At 40.9% G+C, this 17,678-nt stretch overlaps 1 protein-coding gene across 7 annotated transcripts in view; it reads right to left on the bottom strand.

Moving 5' to 3' along the window:
• The window catches only part of LRRIQ1 (leucine rich repeats and IQ motif containing 1), a 165,157-nt gene that overhangs the window by 144,296 nt on the left and 3,183 nt on the right, over positions 1 to 17,678 (bottom strand). For all 7 annotated transcript variants that reach the window (XM_044980054.1, XM_044980049.1, XM_044980039.1 and 4 more), the window contains exons 2-5: positions 16,322 to 16,452; positions 8,436 to 8,547; positions 2,811 to 2,905; positions 1,402 to 1,519 (exon numbers count right to left, since the gene is read on the bottom strand). In XM_044980054.1, coding sequence (XP_044835989.1) covers positions 1,402 to 1,519; positions 2,811 to 2,905; positions 8,436 to 8,547; positions 16,322 to 16,450 — 454 coding nt within the window. In that variant the 5' untranslated portion in view covers positions 16,451 to 16,452. The remainder of the gene's footprint in view (positions 1 to 1,401; positions 1,520 to 2,810; positions 2,906 to 8,435; positions 8,548 to 16,321; positions 16,453 to 17,678) is intronic.

Below are 17,678 nucleotides of genomic sequence, written 5' to 3'. Positions count from 1 at the left end.
CGGAAAACAGCGGCAGGCAAATGAGCAGCTCAATGACTGCCGCTGTCGCCTGTAGCATTTCGGCGGAGGGTCCTTCTTCGGCGCCGCGATGGGAGCGGAACCGGAAGCTCCCGCGCATCCCGTGGGGAGCGCTCAAAATGCCGCCCCTCGAATTCTGCCTAGCTGGCACTGCACAAAATGCCCACAGTTCTATAGGCCTACGCACTCCAGCCTAACGATCTGCTGCAAACATACATGCCCACAATACCAGGATTTGTAAGGAGGTCTATGCAGGACTGTTTAGGGCAGTCCTATACATGCAGGCACCAGGGCAATTTTCCCTTAGCCACATAGGGGCTTTTATGGCCCCCGTAGTCTACCAGTGTAGAATACAGAGGCCATATTGGAGGGTGACATTTAAAGTGAATAGTCTGTAAAGCAAATGCTCAGTAGCCACAATCGATCTTCCATTTGTGTCCATACTATGTTTTGCATGGAGAAACAAGAGAACTGACACATACATAGTTTATTTGCACTCAATTTGGGCGTTTAAACTGGATCTACGTATGCAAAAAAAACCCAGCACCTTCAGATCGTGTGTATTCAGACCAAAGCCACGTTCTGCAAATGTGGCTCTTAATGTCAAAAAAACTGAAATTAACAAATATTAAGATTGATACATTTGGCCCAGTTGCTGATTTTGGGACCTTTTAAGTATGCTTAGCCAATCAGCAAATGAAATTAGCTAACAAATCATATTACTTAAGTCATTTGTGTATAATACCATTTGAAATAAACTTATTATTAAGACTTTAGAAAGGAACAAGAATAAGAAGTTAAGATCCCGTTCCTACAGCTGGATAAATGCAGGCATCTGCCTAAGTAGCTCCAGTTCCAGAATCAGGTTCTAAATCCCATCGTAACAGAGGTGCCATCTTTCTGAATTGCCAGGGGTGCTTGACCACCACTCCACCCCAGGCTCCGCCCCCACTCCATCCCTTTCCCCAACTCCCCACCCCGCCCTGCCTCTTCCTGCCCCCACCCCACCTCTTCCTGCCCCCAATCTGCCTCTTCTCAACATGTTCCTCCCCCGAGTGTGTCCCACCCTCGCTCCTCTCCCTCCCCCCAAGCACCTCCTGCATGCTGCCAACAGCTGATCTGCGGCGGGTGGGAGGCGCTGGGGAGGGGAGGAGGAGCTGATCCGGAGAGGAAGGCTGCCAGTGAGTGCTGAGCACCCACTATTTTTTTTCTGTGGGTGCTCCAGCCCCAGAGAACCCACAGAGTTGGCACCTATGCATTGTAATATATATTGTATTGGACTGCCATAACTATTCTCATCAAAAGAAGAAGAAATATTTTATACAGCGATATTAGTATTGCACTAAATAGCAGCACAAATAAATTAATATTAAGTTTGTTTACCTGTGACAGAGCGCTCATCAGCAACCACTCTGCAAGTTATATCTTCATTGATGGGTTGATTATCACTATCAGAAGTTGCTCTGGTCTGCAATTCTTCATTTTCTATTTCAGACAGTATCTGTATAAAACCAAACACATTCTCATGATGAAACGAAACAGGATGAAACTATAACAACCCAAGCAGAACATTTCAAATAAAGACTTTGGGTCAGGGACTTCATTTTCATTGTCCAGAATTTAGCAATCTGGGGGGGTCTTATCCCCTACTGCAGCCTCTAGGCACCAGTGTCACACAAATATATTTAAAATAAGTATTTTATTTTCTAGGGTAAGGAATATTTGAAGCAGTTCCCAAAAGATTGTAGTATTTTCTTATATTTTGTATATTGAAAGGGAAATGGTCAAAATATAATTTTTGTAAGAAGTTGCACAAGTAAATGCAAACACTATATGTATAAATTAATTCTATTATGGCATTAAATACATGGAATTGATCACACAGGGAAACTGAAAAAATATTATTTGAAAACAACATGCATGGATCACATCATCTTATTTTTCTTCCCTTGTTCTTCACTGCCAAGAATTGTTCTATTCCTGCTACATATTGATCATTTGCGCAGTGTATGTATACTTCTACATTTGTGATATAACCACCATCACAGTAAATGATTGTGCTGTCACAAACAGGATGTTCACAAGAAAGTGATCTCTTAATGTAATTAAACTTCATATTTTATACAATGCTCACTGGTAAAAACAGGGAAAGAAGTAAAAGATGGCACATAAACAGAACCATTTTTAAATATAGGTTCAGGTTTTCTAAAGTGCCTATGAGAGTTTGGCATCTGAATATCATTGAAATTTAATGGAAATTATGTGCCTAACTCCCTGAGTCTCACTTGAAAATTCCAGTCAAAATTCTTTTAACATTTTCCATGAAACAGAAAAACTTTTTCAATAAGTGAATTATGTTAGTGATCTCATAATCCTAATAATGAAAAGGAACAGACAATGATAACATAATAGATACGATTAAAAATGAACACTATAAAAATGTACTATTATGGAAATGACATTTTGCCACTGGATTAAATATTAATAATTGATAGTCCAAGTCTATTTTAGTCATTTAATGTTCATCCCCACCACTTAAAACTACTGAACATTTATATCAAATGTTATAACTTCATGATCTAGGGACTAAATCACAGCCAAGGACCCCAACCTGCAAAACCACTTGCAAATGCTTCCCCTTATGTGCACCACTAGTCCCATGGGGAGTACTTAAAGTGTGTAAATTTAAGTATGTAAATTGGTCATTGAAAAATTGGGTCCAAAAAAGAATTGACTATCTGTAATGACTATGGAATCTAATCTATTACAAAGATGGTTTAAACATAGAATACCCTCTTCTTCAATGCATCTGGATCTTCATTGTATTCAGAAGCCAATTCTGCCAAGTACTCTGAAGCCTGGCTAGAAACTACTCGATAGATGTCACCTGAGGAGGGAAGGGGGAGAAAAAAGGACATTGGGAGATGATGTCTTAATCTAAGTAGTCTAATTCTGATGAATGCTAGTTTCCTATTATCTGTCCATAAAATCCAAAATCTGAAACAGAATGTGTTTTTGCTTTAAAAGTGTACTATTTAAAGAAAAACACCAAATCCACTCAGACAAGAAGAGGTCCCTTTAATATTAATTAAATCTAATTAATCTAAGATAATTAAAAGCATTAGATTTATAGAAATAAAAAATTAGAGTAAAAAAAAAAGTCTATGGCAACAGCATCTATGCAAAGAAAACCACTCCATGAGGCAAAACACATTTGAACATTCTCCAGCTAGCAGGAAGGAATAAGACTGGGGTGGTTATTTTTTTTAGAATAAGAGTTGTGACAAATTGAATCTCCCCTAAGGGACAAGGTAAATAAGTAGGCATATCCATAAATTATATTTAGAATATACATAATTCTTATTACTGAGAAAATGGAAGAAACTTCCCCTAAGGATGAGGATGAATACAGAACACTTAACTTTATTCAGAACAGGTCCCAACTAAAAGATGTGAAATCTGGAAACTCTGACTACACTGGGATTTGGAGTCTCAACAAACTAGGGTAATTTAGAAACTAAGGGCTCTGTCTTGTGAGGTGTTCAATTACCTCAGCTCCCACTAATTTCAGTGGGAGGCAGGGGTGTTGATCACCTCACAAGATGGACCCTAACAAGAATATAGTCTAGAGAGACTGAGTACTAGGATTTCAGAGAACAATCCCGTGAGGAGACCTTCCAGCAGTGGCCCTAGGACCTGTGTGGAATCACCAGGTGCAAAGATGCACCCTAGCAAATGCTATTTCTGGATTAAGTCTTTCGAGTTTACAAGTGCTAAACGTATGTGTTTGAAAAGTAAAAAAAAGAAAACTCATGATTGACCTGATAGTCTAGAACAGTGTTTCTCAACCTTTTTGATACCAGGGACTGACTTGCTGCCTTCCAAAACTGTGTCAGGGAGATTTTAGGGGCTGGCACCAGTCCACAGACCGGTCATTGAGAAACACCGATTCCTTGTAGTCCACAGAATTGGGGCTTCAAGACACCAGAAGGGAAGGCACATTATGCATCACTCTTCAGCATCACACAACAATGAAGTCAGAAGTGACTGTGGTGACATTCTGGAGCCTGGATGGTTTCCCAGTAGCAGGGTGGGAATAAATTATGCAGGATATGAGAAAGGAATTAAGGATGGGATTAAGACAACTTCAACTTGTCCTCTATACAGCACATGTGTACAATGCCTTTGGACTCCCATCTCTGCAGACTGTCTACATTATGCAGAAACTTGAGAATATCCTTGACTGAGTCAATGAGGCAGATTTTAAGCACTCTTATCATATTAGAAACCTTTCATGCTATTGTGCTGGCTAGAAAAGCAACACCACCTCAAGCCGTAGGCATTGCAGTCTATAAACTATTAACCAAGATTTCCATACCACTGAACAGGGTCATATTTCCTAGCCAATCCTTTGCAAACTGTTTTGCAGTAATTAAAGTGATGCATATCATACTATACAGGACCACATATTTTCCAGACTACATGCTACATTAGTTAGTGCTATTAGGAGAACATCTAAAAGAGGACCATAGGAGCTGCAATACTAGGTGATGAGTTAAAGTTGGTGCAATAGGTTTCATAGTTTTGTTGCATTTGAGGATTTATGTTTGTCATAAACAGTTAGTTAAGGGTTAAGGTCACTTACCTGTAAAGGATTAACATGCAGTACCTGGTGACCACCTGACCAGAGGACCAATCAGAGACGAGATAATTTCAAATCTCTGTGGAGGGAAGCCTTTGTCTGTGTTCTTTGTAAGAGCTCTTTTTGGATCTAAGAAAGGTCAGTCATGTCTCCAAGTTCTCCTGGACTAGTTTCTACTATTTAATAGTGAGTATTAATTAGAAAGGTGAATTAGTCTTATAATTTGATTTCTCTATTTGCAATTGTGTGTTTGCTAAAGGAAATTCTTTATTCCTGTTTGCTGTGATATTGCTTTTACTGAGAAAGGGGGAGGGGGAATTCTCTCCAGAAATTGATAAGTTTAGACCCTGTATTGTTCTATCTTGGATTACAGAGACAAGTTACTTTCTTTTTATTCTTTAATAAATTCTTTTCTTTCCTTTGGACTTGGTTAATTTCTTCTCTTGTGGAGATTCAAGGGAAGGGGAGGGGGAGGGGAGTCCCTCTGTGTGTTGAGTCAAGGATTTGACTCGGTGTATATCTTTCCAGAGTGGCTAGGAGAGAGGGAGGGGGGAAGTGGGCTGCTTCCCTGTGTGTAGAGATTCAGGGACATTGAATCTGTGTTCCCCAGGGAAAGTTGGGGGAACAGGCAGTGTGTCAGACACTCAGAAAACTGACTGGTGGCAGCGTAGTAGATCTAAACTAGGATTTTTAGTTTAGAGGGAAACCAAGGCAGGTCCCCACTTTGGAACCCAACAGCTCTAAGTGGGGGTGAGACCTATGACATGGTGGGCAGCGGTGAGGGATTTTTCTGAACCAGACAGCCATTGCTATTCTCTTCTCCTAAAGCAGGACTGCAGGTTAGGAGGGAGAGAGACCCCGAAGGCAAACAGACACAGATTTTCTAACTGGTATTGTTAGAGGCAGTTTTTTTTTTTCAGCTGGGCTAAGCTGAAAAGAGCTATTTTCTTCTTCTTCTAGAGCAGGAAAGCAACCTGAGAGAAGAAGGGGTTTACAAGTATTCCTTTTCTAACTGGTATTGTTAGAGGCAGTTTTTTTTTCTCAGCTGGGCTAAGCTGAAAAGAGCTATCTTGCTGGAGGGAATTAGTTTTTCTAACTAGGCTTTGTTACAAGGAACACCCTGCTGAGAGGGTACTTAGCAATTTGCAAGACAGTGGCAAAACCGGTTTTCCTACCTTCTTGGAAGCCAGGAGGGGGAGATTTTTTTTTTGGAAACAGATTTTCAGCTGGGTTTAGCTGAGGGAGATAAGGTTTTCTAACAGGCTTTGTTAGGAATATATTTTTTTTCTTCTTTTCTTTTTTTTCCTTTTTTCTTTCTGGGTGCTTAAAAACAGCTAGGGAAGAGGTGTAAGTTTTTCTAACAGGCTTTGTTAGAAGGACCCCTACTGTGAGGTACTTAGCAAGTGCTAGAATCAGAACAAACCAGTTTTTTTTGGTCTTCTCAGTATATCAGCAAACAGCAGCTACACTTTTGCAAATTAAAAGGTTTTGTTTCTTTTTATTCAGTCGTGAATAGAAAGGGTAGGAAAAGTGAACCAAGCAATACAGTTCACTGAATGCAAAGGGGTGTGGCCAGCACCAGAAAGCACAAAGACATGGAGAAGCAACAGGCCAAAGAGGCTAACCACAAGAGGGAGCTGGAGAAACAAGAAGCTGACCACAGAGCCAAAGAGGCTGAGCACAGGAACCAAATGAAGTTAAGAGACAAAGACCTGGAATTAGCAAGAGCTAACCCACATGTTCCAGTCAACCCTAACAATCCTTCTCCAGGCACAGTTCCCCATCCCAAGAAATTTCCCACCTACATGGCAGGTGAGGACACTGAGGCATTCTTAAAAAAGTTTAAAAGGACCTGCCATTGGAACAGCACCACTGAAGACCAGTACAAGGACTGGTCAGGAAAGTGGACTTTTACTGTCTATGACAATTATTCCATCCCCATGCTACTAGGGGAAGACTTGGCCAACCATGTGCAGCTGGCCAAGAGGGTGGGGAGTGGTCACCCGCAGTCAGGCCAAACAAGCAGGCACTCCCATCCCTGTTCCTGAGCCATCGACCAGGACCCCGTCTGTGTTACCAGAGACCCAGACAGTGGTGGTGGAACCGGATCCCATGCCAACAACTACAGCAGTCATAGTACATCCAGTCCCAGAACCGGAACTGGAAGAGCAACCAGCGGCAGAACCAGCGCCAGGGGGCACCAACGGGCCTGAACTGGCACAAGCAGCAGACAACTCTACCCAAGAGGCTCAGCCAGAGCCTGAAATATCACGTTGTGCACCAGCGGAGAGCGGTTCACAGTCAACGGAAACAACCTCATCACCTACATCGCTTCCAGAGGGACCAAGCCCAAGTCCACAGTCTACGGAGGAACTGGTGTCTCCAGCCTCAAGGGAACAGTTCCAGACTGAGCAGGAAGCCGATGACAGCCTTAAGACAGCTTGGGTGGCGGCACGGAGCAACCCACCGCCTCTCAGCTCTTCTAATCGATCCCAGTTTGTTGTAAAACAAGAACTTTTATATAACAAGATTCTTTCTGGTGGACACCAGAAAGGCCAGCATCCTCAAAAACAGTTGGTAGTTCCAACTAAGTACCGGTACAAGCTCTTAAGCTTGGGCCATAACATCCCAGTGGTCATTCTGGGGTGAACAGAACCAAGGACAGGTTGGAAAAGTCCTTCCACTGGGAGGGGATGGGCAAGGATGTTGCCAAGTATGTCCGGTCAAATGGTTAAAAAGTGTTCTTGAATGTCAAATATCTTGTTGGTTACATACTTAGTAGTATATGTAATAGTGCATGTGTTTTGTTAATCTGTTTATTGTACAGTTCTAGGAGGAAATCACCACCAGTAGTTCCCACTGTTGGCGATTTGGGGGGCGTGTCATAAACAGTTAGTTAAGGGTTAAGGTCTCTTACCTGTAAAGGGTTAACATGCAGTACCTGGTGACCACCTGACCAGAGGACCAATCAGAGACGAGATAATTTCAAATCTCTGTGGAGGGAAGCCTTTGTCTGTGTTCTTTGTAAGAGCTCTCTTTGGATCTAAGAAAGGTCAGTCATGTCTCCAAGTTCTCCTGGACTAGTTTCTACTATTTAATAGTGAGTATTAATTAGAAAGGCGAATTAGTCTTATAATTTGATTTCTATATTTGCAATTGTGTGTTTGCTAAAGGAAATTCTTTATTCCTGTTTGCTGTGATATTGCTTTTACTGAGAAAGGGGGAGGGGGAATTCTCTCCAGAGATTGATAAGTTTAGACCCTGTATTGTTCTATCTTGGATTACAGAGACAAGTTACTTTCTTTTTATTCTTTAATAAATTCTTTCCCTTTCTTTGGACTTGGTTAATTTCTTCTCTTGTGGAGATTCAAGGGAAGGGGAGGGGGAGGTGAGTCCCTCTGTGCGTTGAGTCAAGGATTTGACTCGGTGTATATCTCTCCAGAGTGGCTAGGAGAGAGGGAGGAGGGAAGTGGGCTGCTTCCCTGTGTGTAGAGATTCAGGGACATTGAATCTGTGTTCCCCAGGGAAAGTTGGGGGAACAGACAGTGTGTGAGACACTTAGAAAACTGACTGGTGGCAGCGTAGTAGATCTAAACTAGGATTTTTAGTTTAGAGGGAAACCAAGGCAGGTCCCCACTTTGGAACCCAACAGCTCTAAGTGGGGGTGAGACCTATGACAATGTTATATTATGGATGCTTGTTAGTTTGGTCTGCATTGGCAATAGGAGGGTTTGGGGGTAACATCACACATATATTTATTACAATCACAGCTTACTTGTGGTTTCTTCATCTTCCAAGTCTTGCAGTATAAGATTTTCAGCATTTTGACTTCTGTTCTTCACAACATTTAGACAGTACAGAACTGATTCTGGTAATTCATCTGAAGTCTAGAAGTAAAATTTTTTAATTAAATTCTGTATGTTCATCTCTCTGTGAAGACCACTGGTAAATACTTAACATTCTTAATTAAAGTCCATGGGTCTGTCTACACCAGGGGTCGGCAACCTTTGGCACCCGGCCCATCACGGTAAAGTCGCTGGCAGGCCAGGACCGTTTGTTTATCTGGAGCGTCCGCAGGCACGGAGCCCCACAACTCCCACTGGCTGTGGTTCGCCATTCCTGGCCAAGGAGAGCTGTGGGAAGCAGTGGCTAGCACATCCCTCGGCCCGTGCCTCTTCCCACAGCTCCCATTGGCCGGGAATGGCGAACTGCGGCCAGTGGCAGCTGCGGGGCTCCGTGTCTGCAGATGCTCCAGATAAACAAACCGGCCCGGCCCACCAGGTGCTTTACCCTCACAGGCCGGGTGCCGACCTCTGGTCTACACAGTTATTTTTAGAGCACTAGCACCAACCTCACTAGCCAAGCCTATCCACCCAGACTGGGAGACTTGTTCCTGGTTCACTCCAAAATGCTGTGTAGACATACTGTATGTGTGTACACATACTGTGTAGACATACTGTGTAGCACACTCCCTCCCACAGATCAAGTATTTTTTCAGTCAGGCCTTAATTTCATTACTGTGTCATTCATTACTTGACAGTCATTTAGACTTCACAGCAATCTAATTACTACTGCCCTCTAGAAGCATCTTTCTAATTGATATTGTTTTCTTTGTTACTGGTTTGATCCCAGTTGAATAGAAGGACAAATGATTCAATATGGAGGAATCAGACATGTGATGTGGGGTCTTTGTTACTGAGATATTGATTTTTTTAAGGATAGATTAGATTCACAAATACAAATATGCCAGGGACTTGAACCTAGGTCTCCCACATCCTCAGCAAATGCCCTCACCATCAGATTATAGAGTCAGTCTCTCTCAATCTCTTATGATGGAACAGATCCACTTATGATAAATTTAATATTCAGTGGGCCAGCAAGAGAATGAGTCTGTACCCTAGTGGTTAGGGTACTTTCCTGAAATGTAGGAGACCCCGAGATTCAAGTCCCTGACCCTGAGTTGGGAGCCCCTGGTTCCCTACGCTCTAGGCAAGTATCCTGACCACCAGGCTTCTAGCTATGCTAGGGTGGGTGGATCTCTCCCTCTTTCAGGTGCTGGATCTGAAAAACCTCTCAATGAAAATTTCATCAACATCAACCCATTTCCACAATCATTTCAGTTTTGACAAAACAACATTTTTGGTGGGACAAAATTTTAAATGATTTTTTTCAGGCAGCTCTACTATTTAATTATTGATCATTTCAGTGGATAGAAGTAAAGTGCACTAGGTTGGGAACAGGATGCTGCTGCGGAGATTAAAAGAACAGAGGCGGGGGAGAAAAGAAAAAAGGCAGAGATCACAGTGGCCTGAAGGGGAACAGATTTTTCTCAGAATGATGGGCGTTACAAGAAGGCACTGAACAAGTAATAAATAACTAAACATTTAGTTACTACATAAAGGCCACATAATCTCCTTGATCGCTGTAAAAACTTCTTACTGACATCAGAGAACATTTCATTGTGCATCTAGGGAATGTATAGTCCTGAAATTATACCCCAGCCTATGGACCATAATTAACCATAGAATTTAGCTCTCTCAGATGAGCCTGCAAATAACATCCCTGCTCCCCCAGTACTCCACTTCTTTTCACTGGTACTCTACTCTATCCACGACTAAATAAGTCACAGCCAGAAAGGCACGGAGGGGCAATCAGAAGCAGAGGAGTGAACTCAGTTGTGTGGAATATCATCAGCAGATTGTTCACCTGGGCAAGAGAGTCCTCACCCTCATTGATCAGAGTTTGTATTTGTTTTTCCCAATTAAGGGTCTAAATCCTGTGAAGAACCCAGTGCCTTCTGAGAGCTGCTGAGTGTCAATGACTTTTTATATCAACAGGAGATTAAGGTGTTCAGCATCATTCAGGAAACACTTAGTACTCAGAGGTCCTGACATTCATTATTCTGGTGGGAGTTGTGGGTGCTTAGTGACAATCAGGATCAGGCCTAAAGTTTTTAAATAGATCCCCACTGGCCAATGCTCTAGGAACTCTCTGCCAATAGGCAGTGGCAGTTTACAAAGAGAAAAGGTTCTGATGATGTCAATAACAGAATGGGTCTTTGAGGTTACAGTCATAGCCCAAAGACTTTGAGGCAAGGATGCATCCCTACAGAAAAGTGGTAGCAGAGAATAAGTGATGCTGGGAGCCAAAAGAGGTGGCAAAGGAGAGCAATAAAAATGATGTCTGTTACCAAAAACATATTTATTTCCATCATCATATATTGGTCAATAAGGAGTAAGTGAACTGATTTAGATTTAAAAAACAAGCAAGTGAAAACAGAACATTATAATACAAAGTGTCAGGCAACATTAAGAGGCATCACTACGTGTTCTGCCTCCTATGAGAACTGACCCAAAACTCAAACCTAACAACAGAAGGTTGAAAAAGATTTGGGTCAATCTCATTTTGGCTTTCTTTCCACATTCCTATACACTACCTGCATCATAAGCCAGATATAAAGAAGTCCTGAGTCAACCTCCTTATTTTTGACCTTAAGAAATTTCTCCTGAAATTCAGTTTAAACCTTTCTTTTCTCATTTCATCCCAGGACTCCCAGTTATAATCTACATGACCTACCTTTAGCAACTTCTCTGTCTTCATGATGTTTTTTCCCCCCAAATAACTTTTTCCAAAGACTGATATGTACTTAAATTACTAAGGGCCTGACCCTCTGTGTAGGTGGACCCTAGAGGCCATGCAGAACTGACTTTAGGACTGAGGGGCCTACAAGAATACAACATGCAGTTCTGTTAATCTTTACATATATATTAATATGTTTTGTCCCTTACTTCTCCCCCTCCCCCTTGGCTCTTTTCTGAATTCCATCCAGCTGATTGACAATTCTGGTATGCAGGTGCCTAGAACAGTATGCAGTATTCTCGGTGTTCTTAAGGAACTTTCTGATTTTGATGAGGTTGGAAGTACTCCAAGAGAATGAATAATAGGATGGGGGATTTCAACTACCCAGACATCTGTTGGGAAAATAACACAGCAGGGCACAGATTACCCAACATTCATGGAATGTATTGGAGACAATTTTTTATTTCAGAAGGTGGAGAAAGCTACTACAGGGGAGGCTGTTCTAGATTTGATTTTGACAAATAGGGAGGAATTTGAAAGTGTAAGGCAATGTGGGTGAAAGTGATCATAAAATGGTAGAGTTCATGATTCTAAGGAATGGTAAGAGGGAGAAGAGCACAATAAAGAATGGATTTCAAAAAGGCAGACTTTAGCAAACTCAGGGAGTTGGTAGGTAAAAATCCCATGGGAAGCAAGTCTAAAGGGAAAAACAATTGAAGACAGTTGGCAGTTTTTCAAAGAGACATTATTAAGGGCACAAGAGCAAACTATCCCACTGCGTAGAAAAGATAGGAAGTATGGCAAGAGACCACCCAGGCTTAACCAGTAGATCTTCAATGAACTAAAACTCAAAAAAGAGTCCTACAAACAGTGGAAAAACTCAGTCAAATTACAAAGGATGAATATAAACAAATAAGACAAGTATGTAGAGACAAAATTAGAAAGGCCAAGACACAAAACGAGATCAAACTAGCTAGGGGCATAAAGGGTAACAAGAAAACATTCTACAAATACATTAGAAGCAAGAAGACGACCAAGGACAGAGTAGGCCCATTACATAATGAGGGGGGAAAGACAATAACAGAAAATGTGGAAATGGCAGAGGTGCTTAATGACTTCTTTGTTTCGGTTTTCACAAAGAAGGTTGGTGGTGACTGGATGTCTAACATAGTGAATGCCAGTGAAAATGAGGTAGGAGCAGAGTCTAAAATAGGGAAAGAACAAGTCAAAAATTACTTAGACAAGTTAGATGTTTTCAAATCACCAGAGCCTGATGAAATGCATCCTAGAATACTCAAAGAGCTGACTGAAGAGATATCTGAGCCATTAGCAATTATCTTTGAAAAGTCATGGAAGACAGGAGACATTCCAGAAGACTGGAAAAGGGCAAATATAGTGCCATCTATAAAAAGGGAAATAAGGACAATCTGGAGAATTACAGAATAGTCAGCTTAACTTCTGTACCCAGAAGAAAATAATTAAGAAATCAATTTGCAAACACCTAGAAGATAATGAGGTGATAAGTAACAGTCAGCATGGATTTGTCAAGAACAAATCACGTCAAACCAAACCGATGGCTTTCTTTGACAGGGTAACAAGCCTTGTGGATGGGGGGAAAAGCAGTAGATGTGGTATATCTTGACTTTAATAAGGCTTTTGATACTGTCTCACATGACCTTCTTATAAACAAACTAGGGAAATACAACCTAGATGGATAAGGTGTGTGCATAAGTGGTTGGAAAATCGTTCCCAGAGAGTAGTTATCAGTAGTTCACAGTCATGCTGGAAGGACATAACGAATGGGATCCCGCAGGGATCGGTTCTGGGTCCAGTTCTGTTCAATATCTTCATCAATGATTTAGATAATGGCATAGAGAGAACACTTATAAAGTTTGCAGACGATACCAAGCTGGGAGGGGTTGCAAGTGCTTTGGATGATAGGATTAAAATTCAAAATATCTGGACAAACTAGAGAAACAGTTTGAAGTAAACAGGATGAAATTCAATTAGGACAAATGCAAAGTTTCCAAAAGTTCCAATAAATAGAAGATTATTGGGGGCAGAATAGATCTGGACCAGGAGAAGTCTGGAGATAAATTTGAGAAGGGAGGGACAGGCAGTAGAAACAAAAGTGAAACTGTTTGAGCAGCATATTCCAGAAGTCTTGAGGTCTTTCTGAGTGTAGCCTTCATTGATTTGAGATCTACCATACCATTCTCTCACTAGAAGGGAAAACCTATAATGGCAGCAGGCCGTAAAAGAGACCCAGTTTGGGAATATTTTAATGAAGTTCCTCTACCTGTGGGTAAGACAGGCATGCGTGCAAAATGCAAACAGTAGAACAAAGAAATGCAAGGCCTGGTTGCCCAAATGAAACAGCATCATGAGAAGTTTTCCTTCTCAGGAGGAAGCTGCATTGAAGATGATTAAAGGAACATGTCTGAACATGCAGAATCTTCAGGTTGGTAAATTTTTTTATTTCATATTTCTTTCTTAAGGACTGCCTGTCTTCCTTCTGGACTATTCTTGAATTCTCATGTTTGAGCAAAAACTATCGTTGTTACTCTATGATACTATCATTTTAGATGCAGTTATGATAGAAAATAAATAGCTGAAATAGGCAGATCTTCCTTTTACAATTTCACCTTCAACATAGTACTGTGTGTCAGTGAAGGCAATGGGTAATACTAAATGAGCAGTATGGTAATAATAATTAAATAACTGTATTGACTTATTTTGTTTAGGAGAATCCGTCCTCAACATACAGGATTCTGAAGACTATCCACCTTTAAGATCACCATCATTTTCTATAGTTTCAGAGTTATCTGCCAATTATAGTGTTTCAGTCACATCATGTATGTCACATAGCCACAGTATATCACTTGTAGCAAAAAGAAAAAAAAATCTCCATCATCCAGAAACAACCATAGATAAGTTTGTGATAAGAACCAGCAAATTACAAAAAGAGGTAATTGATGAAAAAATTGCCCGGTTTGTTTATGCAACAAACTCTCCTTTCTGTATGATTGAGAACCCACACTTCATTAATATGGTTCAGTCATTAAGACCAGGATACAGTCCACCCAACAGAGCAGATGTCGCAGGCAAATTGCTGGATAAACTGTATGAAAGAGAAATTGAGCAGCGTGCAAAAGGTCTAGAGGGTGAAATTGTTAACCTGAGTCTTGATGGGTGGAGCAATGTCCACAATTATCCTGTTGTATGTGCTTGTAGAAGAAGAAGAATGGAACGTCTTCCTTACAGAAACGATACATAGGAAAATGCACACACAGCAGAATACTTACAAGTAGCAATAAAAGCTATAACAAACTGTGAAAAAAAAATTCAAGTATCTAGTATGCAGCTTGGCCACAGACAATGCTACAAATGTATCCAAGATGAGAAGAAATTTAGAAGAGATTCCCTAGCTAATAACATATGGTTGCCGTGCTCATTTGATGCACCTCCTAGCCAAAGACCTCAGTGTTCCAGAAATAAAGGTTAATGTTGTTGAAATTGCAAAATACTTCCATAACAACCACTTTGCAGCAGCTGCTCTGAAAAAAGTGGGAGGAACCAAGCTAACTCTCCCACAAGTCGTGCGATGGAACTCAATAGTGGACTGTTTTGAGCTCTATATAAAGAACTGGCCTAATCTGATGACAGTTTGTGAACAAAATCATGAAAAAAGTAGATGGCACGGTCACAGCCAAAGTTCTCAACATTGGGCTTAAGAGAAACATTGAACACATGCTGAGTACCCTGAAGCCTATTTCTGTAGCCCTGAACAAAATGCAGGGAAATAGCTGTTTTATTGCTGACGCTGTTGAAATTTGGAAGGAACTGAGTGAGATCTTAAAAAGTGAAATATGCAATGACAGAGTTAAATTACAAGCATTAAAAAAAAAACCCACGAATGGGACAAGCACTATCTCCAGCTGTAAATATTCTCAATATTCAGTACCAGGGTCAAACCTTAACTGCTGAAGAAGAGGAGTTGGCTATGACATGGACATCCAGCAATCATCCCTCCATAATGCCAACTATAATAAACTTCAGAGCTAAGGGTGAACTATTCAAGAAATATATGTTAGCTGATGATGTTTTAAAGAAAGTCACACCAGTGAACTGGTGGAAGTCACTTAAGCACTTGGATTCAGAGACTGTTGAAGTGACAATATCACTTTTAACAGCAGTAGCTTCTTCTGCTGGTATAGAAAGACTATTTTCTTCCTCTGGACTAATTCATTTCAAATTGAGAAATCGTTTGGGACCTTAAAGAGCAGGAAAGCTTGTTTTTCTTTTCCAGATTATGAACAAACAGGAAAATGAAGGTGAAGACGACTGAGTTAACTGCACAAGCCAATATTTTAAGTTTCTCATGTTGACCTGGCTGACATAGTCGATCTAATTTTTTTTTTAAATTTCCTTTAACTATTTTAGTTAAAAACAATTTTATCAAAACAAACCTAATTTTAAAAAACTTGAATGTTTAACTACATTCAAAAATGCATATACTTGTTTTGTTAAAATATTATATTTTTGCTGTTGAAGAAAAATACATAACGTTGTTGTTTTAGTTAAATAAAACAATTTAAATGTCTGCCTGGTGATGGTCTCCTAATACAGCACATCAAGAAAATCCTCCAAATATTACTGATTAACCTGTTGAAATGGAAATATTTATGAAGTCATTGGGAGGTGAACTATCTGCTTCAATTACCTTTGGTAAATGAAATAACCAAACAATCGTTCATTTTCTGATATAGTTGTAAAACTAATCTGAAAAGTTTTCAAAATAAATCACTTTAAAAATGTATAGTGTGTATCTTCTAAAAATGAAACCTACATCTATCTCTGAGTTGTGAAGAATATGTATTAAGGTTATAACAACCAACAAGAATGCACTTTTATGTAGAAATTCATGATTAAAGCGAGTCTTCCTGGACTAGTGATTTCAATCAAATCCTGTAGTACACCTCCAAGTAGCTTAGAAAAACAGGAATGCAAGAGGCCTCCACAAAAGTTTGCCATGCAAAAGTAAAGGCAGTACTATCCCTCCTGCTTCCATTAAACACTTACTGTTTCACCATCACTCCAAGCTTCTGCTGATAAATCAGTGTTGAGATCATCCACTTCAAGGGAAGTAACACTGATTCTGCTCAATTCTATATTTATTTCTTCTTCAAGTTTTACATCATCATCTTCCATAGCTTTCCATAATAAAATTGTAACAACAAAGAGGAAAAATAATATTGAATACATTAGTGGATATTGTATTTACTGCTAGATTTGTAGCAATAGTAGGTATCTCAAAACTCTTTCTCTAAAACAAAACAAAAATCATCCATATCCACTGTAAGGCTCCAACTATGACAAGACTTATGTGAACGCTTAACTTTAGACACGTTAGTATTTCCACGTCAATGGAATACTCACGTTTGTAAAGTTCAGGTTTGGCTGTACTGGGACCTAAAACTCTATATTCATCAATATTGTTGAGAGGGAAGGATGCACACAAATAATAAAATATTACCTTGGGCCCTGTTCCCACAAACATTTACATGTGTGCAACTTTCATTGACTTCAATAGGACTACTCAGATGAGCAAAGTTCTATGAGTTTAAGGGTACATCTACACTGGAAAAAAAAAGTGTCCTTAATTCAGGTTAGCTAACTTGGATTGAAATAACAGCAAAGATATGGCAACTCCAGTTAGCAGTTTAAGTTAAAGCCTAAAAGGGAGCCTAGGAATGAACTTGAGCTGCAAACCAAGTTGCCATAGTGGTGAGTAGACCATGCTAATTTATTTATATGCAAGTACAGATATCTGTGATTTCTTATCAACCTTCAAAGCTCCACAAAGAGCATTACCTTCAGTCACTGACTGTATTAAACAAAACACAGTAAACATGCATTCCCGTTTGGCCTCAGTTTATTCAGCTATTGATAATGGATTTAGAGCAAGGGTGGGCAAACTTTTTGGCCCGAGGGCCACATCTGGGAATAAAAATTGTCTGCAGGCCACGAATGCTCACAAAATTGGGATTAGGGTGCAGGAGGGGATAAGAGATCTGGTTGGGGGGTGCGGGCTCCAGGGTGGGGCCAGAAATGAGTTCAGGGTGTGGGAAGGGGCTCCAGGCTGGGCAGGAGAGTGGGCTGGGGGGCGGGGAGGGGAAGGAAGGACTCCGGCTGGGGGTGCAGGTTCTAGGATGGGGCTAGGGATGAGGAGTTTGGGGTGTAGGAGAGTGCTCTGGGCTGGGACCAAGGGGTTCGGAGGGTGGGAGGGGGATCAGGACTGGGGTAGGGATGCAGAATGGGGTGCAGGCTCCAGGTATGGCTGGGGATGAGAGGTTTGGGGTGCAGGAAGGTGCTCCAGGTTGGGACCGAGGGGTCCGGAGGGCAGGAGAGAGATCGGGGTTGTGGCACGGGGGGAGGC

The sequence above is a fragment of the Mauremys mutica genome, chromosome 1, assembly GCF_020497125.1.
Source record: "Mauremys mutica isolate MM-2020 ecotype Southern chromosome 1, ASM2049712v1, whole genome shotgun sequence".
NCBI classification, from domain to species: Eukaryota; Metazoa; Chordata; order Testudines; family Geoemydidae; genus Mauremys; species Mauremys mutica.
Note: the sequence above shows the minus strand (reverse complement) of the source record. Positions and strands in the feature narration are given on the sequence as shown.